Source organism: Calidris pugnax, unplaced genomic scaffold (genome assembly GCF_001431845.1).
Source record: "Calidris pugnax isolate Ruff unplaced genomic scaffold, ASM143184v1 scaffold125, whole genome shotgun sequence".
Taxonomy (NCBI): Eukaryota; Metazoa; Chordata; class Aves; order Charadriiformes; family Scolopacidae; genus Calidris; species Calidris pugnax.
The window spans coordinates 3,517,183-3,520,335 of NW_015090906.1; the positions used below are offsets into that span (position 1 = coordinate 3,517,183).

The following is a 3,153-nucleotide window of genomic DNA, read 5'->3' on the forward strand; positions in this document are numbered from 1 at the left end:
GGGAATGACACAATTTGAGACCCCCATGGCTCAGGTACAAATGACCACAGAAGGTTCAAGTGGCACCAGGATCATCAGCCGAGTGCTTTGTAGGACCAAGGTTTGGTACCTGGTGCTGATTTGGAGGGGAATGACACGATTTGAGACCCCCGTGGCTCAGGTACAAATGACCACAGAAGGTTCAAGTGGCACCAGGATCATCAGCCAAGTGCTTTGTAGGACCAAGGTTTGGTACCTGGTACCCAGCTTGGGTCCCCCCTCCGTGACACTGCCAGGCAAGAGGGATGGAGTCACACCTGGGAAGGGGAGGAGAGCAGCATCCTGTTCTCCTGATGATCTCTTTGGTCATTAAGAAATGATTACTCTGCCCTGATCCCCTGGAAAGAGACCCATCCTTAGGGCACCATCCAGCACCGCTGCCCCATTGTGGCCTGGGAGAAAACTCAGTTTTGGTTTGCAAGAAGCCCTGGATCTTGATTTTTTTTCTAATCAGTATTACAGTTTGCAAGAGGACTAGGCAACTGAGGCCCACAGCAGTTGGGAGCATCTCTCCGAGCATCGCCCCATCCCGAGAAGCTGGCTGAGCTTCCCTCCTCCATCCCAGGATGTGGACAAGGAGCGAAAGTTGCAGCAGAAAGAAAAGAAAGAATAAAAAAAAAAAAGAAAGAAAGAGACTCACCAGTCTTCTCTTGGGTTTGATCAGGGGCCGGTTCTGCCCGTTCATTTTGTGATAGAGTCCACAGGCGTTACACAAGTAGTGCCCGGTGCCGTCTCTTCTCCACAGGGGGGTTGAGGTAGCCCCACAATTTACACACTCCCTGCCTTCTGGAAACAAGAGAGCACATAGTTCACTTAGGGAAAGCAGAGGTAAAAGGGGCTGAAGAAAAAAGCCCCCCTCCCTCCTCCCCCCCAAAAAAAACCCAACAACAACCCCCTGAGAGCCCCAGTCAGGCCAGACCTTTCCTGTCTTCTCCAAACTCAGGATGTCCAAACAAGGGCCCAAGAACATGGCTGAGAGACATCCCTGACCCAGGCTTGTGGGGGGAGAGGCTGGTGGGACCTGATCTTCTCCCCCTCCCCAACACCACCCTGCAGGTAGCATCAGGCCTGTGTCCCAGCAGCAGGGAAGAAGGATGGTGACAAGGACAACCCAAACCCCACGGTGGCTCGAGGGGTTCCCTGGAGAAGCTCTCACCCTTCTTGCAGGTCCCTTCTTTGGGGAAGGGGGGGGTGGGCTGGCAATCCCCCCTCACCTCTGAACTAAGGGCTCCTGCAGCCCTCCAGACCCCATGTTGCTATATGGACCAGACAAATCTTGGTGGGCTTTGCAGGAGCCTCCAACTCCCCCAGGATGGATGCACGGAGACCAAATTTAAGTCCATAGCCCCCCTCCCTCCTCCCCCCCTAAAAAAACCCAACAACAACCCCCTGAAAGCCCCAGCCATGCCAGACCCTTCCTGTCTTCTCCAAGCTCAGGATGTCCAAACAAGGGCCCAAGAACATGGCTGAGAGACATCCCTGACCCAGGCTTGTGGGGGGAGAGGCTGGTGGGACCTGATCTTCTCCCCCTCCCCAACACCACCCTGCAGGTAGCATCAGGCCTGTGTCCCAGCAGCAGGGAAGAAGGATGGTGACAAGGACAACCCAAACCCCACGGTGGCTCGAGGGGTTCCCTGGAGAAGCTCTCACCCTTCTTGCAGGTCCCTTCTTTGGGGAAGGGGGGGGTGGGCTGGCAATCCCCCCTCACCTCTGAACTAAGGGCTCCTGCAGCCCTCCAGACCCCATGTTGCTATATGGACCAGACAAATCTTGGTGGGCTTTGCAGGAGCCTCCAACTCCCCCAGGATGGATGCACGGAGACCAAATCTAAGTCCCTGCCCAACTTTCTGATGTGTATGAGGACCCCAGGGTCACTCCTTGAGAGCTGCCCCAGCTCCCAGAGGGGTGCATGAGCCAGGGGGGGCTCTACCTTTGGCCTCGGGTCAAACCACATCAAGGAGCCTCAAACGAATCACAGGTCGATAACCAAAACACCTCCCCAGTCCCAGCCAATTCGCAACCACTCTGCCAATATCTGCTATCGATTAATTTCCAATGAAACTTCCACTGCCCAGCCTGGGGAAACTTCTCCGGCGTCTCCACCACATCTGCAGCCTGGTGACAACCCTGATATTTGGGATCCCCAAACAAGCCCCAAGCCCTGATTAAGGTCTTTCCCTCCTTCTTCTTTTTGGGACCTCTCTTTCCTCTCCCTGGGTTATTGGAAGGGGGGGTTGGGGGATGGATGGTGGTTTCCTCCAGCCCACCATCTCCCAGCTTGGAGCTGGAGGGACGCGGGCATTCCTCCCAGCTACTTTCAGAAGGTTGAGTGGGTTTTTGTTGGGTGTTTGGTTTGGTGGTTGGTTGTGTTTTTGTTTTTCTGTTGGGTTTTTTGGGTTTGTGTTGGGTTTTTTTTTGTTTTGTTTTGTTTTTTGGTTGGTTGTTTTTTTTTTTTCCTTACACCTAATGACACTCCCAGCCCATCTGAGAGCAGCAGAAGACCTCAGCTGGCCAGAGCAAGAGCTCACTCAGCAGAGAGCTGGCTCCTCACTGCCCCAGCCCGCGCCGCCTTCGAGCGAGAGGCATCCGCGCCCTAACCACAAACGGCAACCGTTCTTCCAGAGCCTTTGCACCAAACCCCTCTCCTTTCAGCCCCCGAAAACAACCCAAAATAATTAGAAAAGAAACATTTGCAGCCCTTTCTCCCTCTTTCATCCCGCAAAAACATCCCCACCTCCCTCCTTTTCCTCCAGCGCTCTTTGTCTGCGAGCTTCGCAGCTTGCTAAAAATCAACTTTAAGAAGAAAAAAAAAACAAAACAAAATGAAAAAAAAAAATAGGTGTTGCTCCTGGGGTTGGTTTATCACGAACCGCAGATGTCTTTCTAGAAGGTAAAGTAACAGAAAGTGGCAAAAGGAAAACAGGAGGCGGAGGGAGGGGGGGCTGGGGGTGGGCAAGACGGTTTGAAAATACCGCGCAGCCGGTGCCCCGGCGGGAGCTGCGGCTCGACGGGCCCCCGGGGCGGCAAAAGCATCGCCCGGTTTCCACCGGGAGAGAGAATAAACCGGTCCCTACCCCCGACACAGCACCCGGTCCCTACCGGGGAGGTGGGGGG

At 54.5% G+C, this 3,153-nt stretch overlaps 1 protein-coding gene across 2 annotated transcripts in view; it reads right to left on the reverse strand.

Moving 5' to 3' along the window:
• The window catches only part of GATA3 (GATA binding protein 3), a 25,479-nt gene that overhangs the window by 17,386 nt on the left and 4,940 nt on the right, over positions 1–3,153 (reverse strand). The window contains exon 3 of one of the 2 annotated variants that reach the window (XM_014949061.1): positions 680–822. In XM_014949061.1, coding sequence (XP_014804547.1) covers positions 680–822 — 143 coding nt within the window. Of the gene's footprint in view, positions 1–679; positions 826–3,153 lie in introns of both variants that reach the window. The other variant, XM_014949060.1, reaches the window with a different exon arrangement.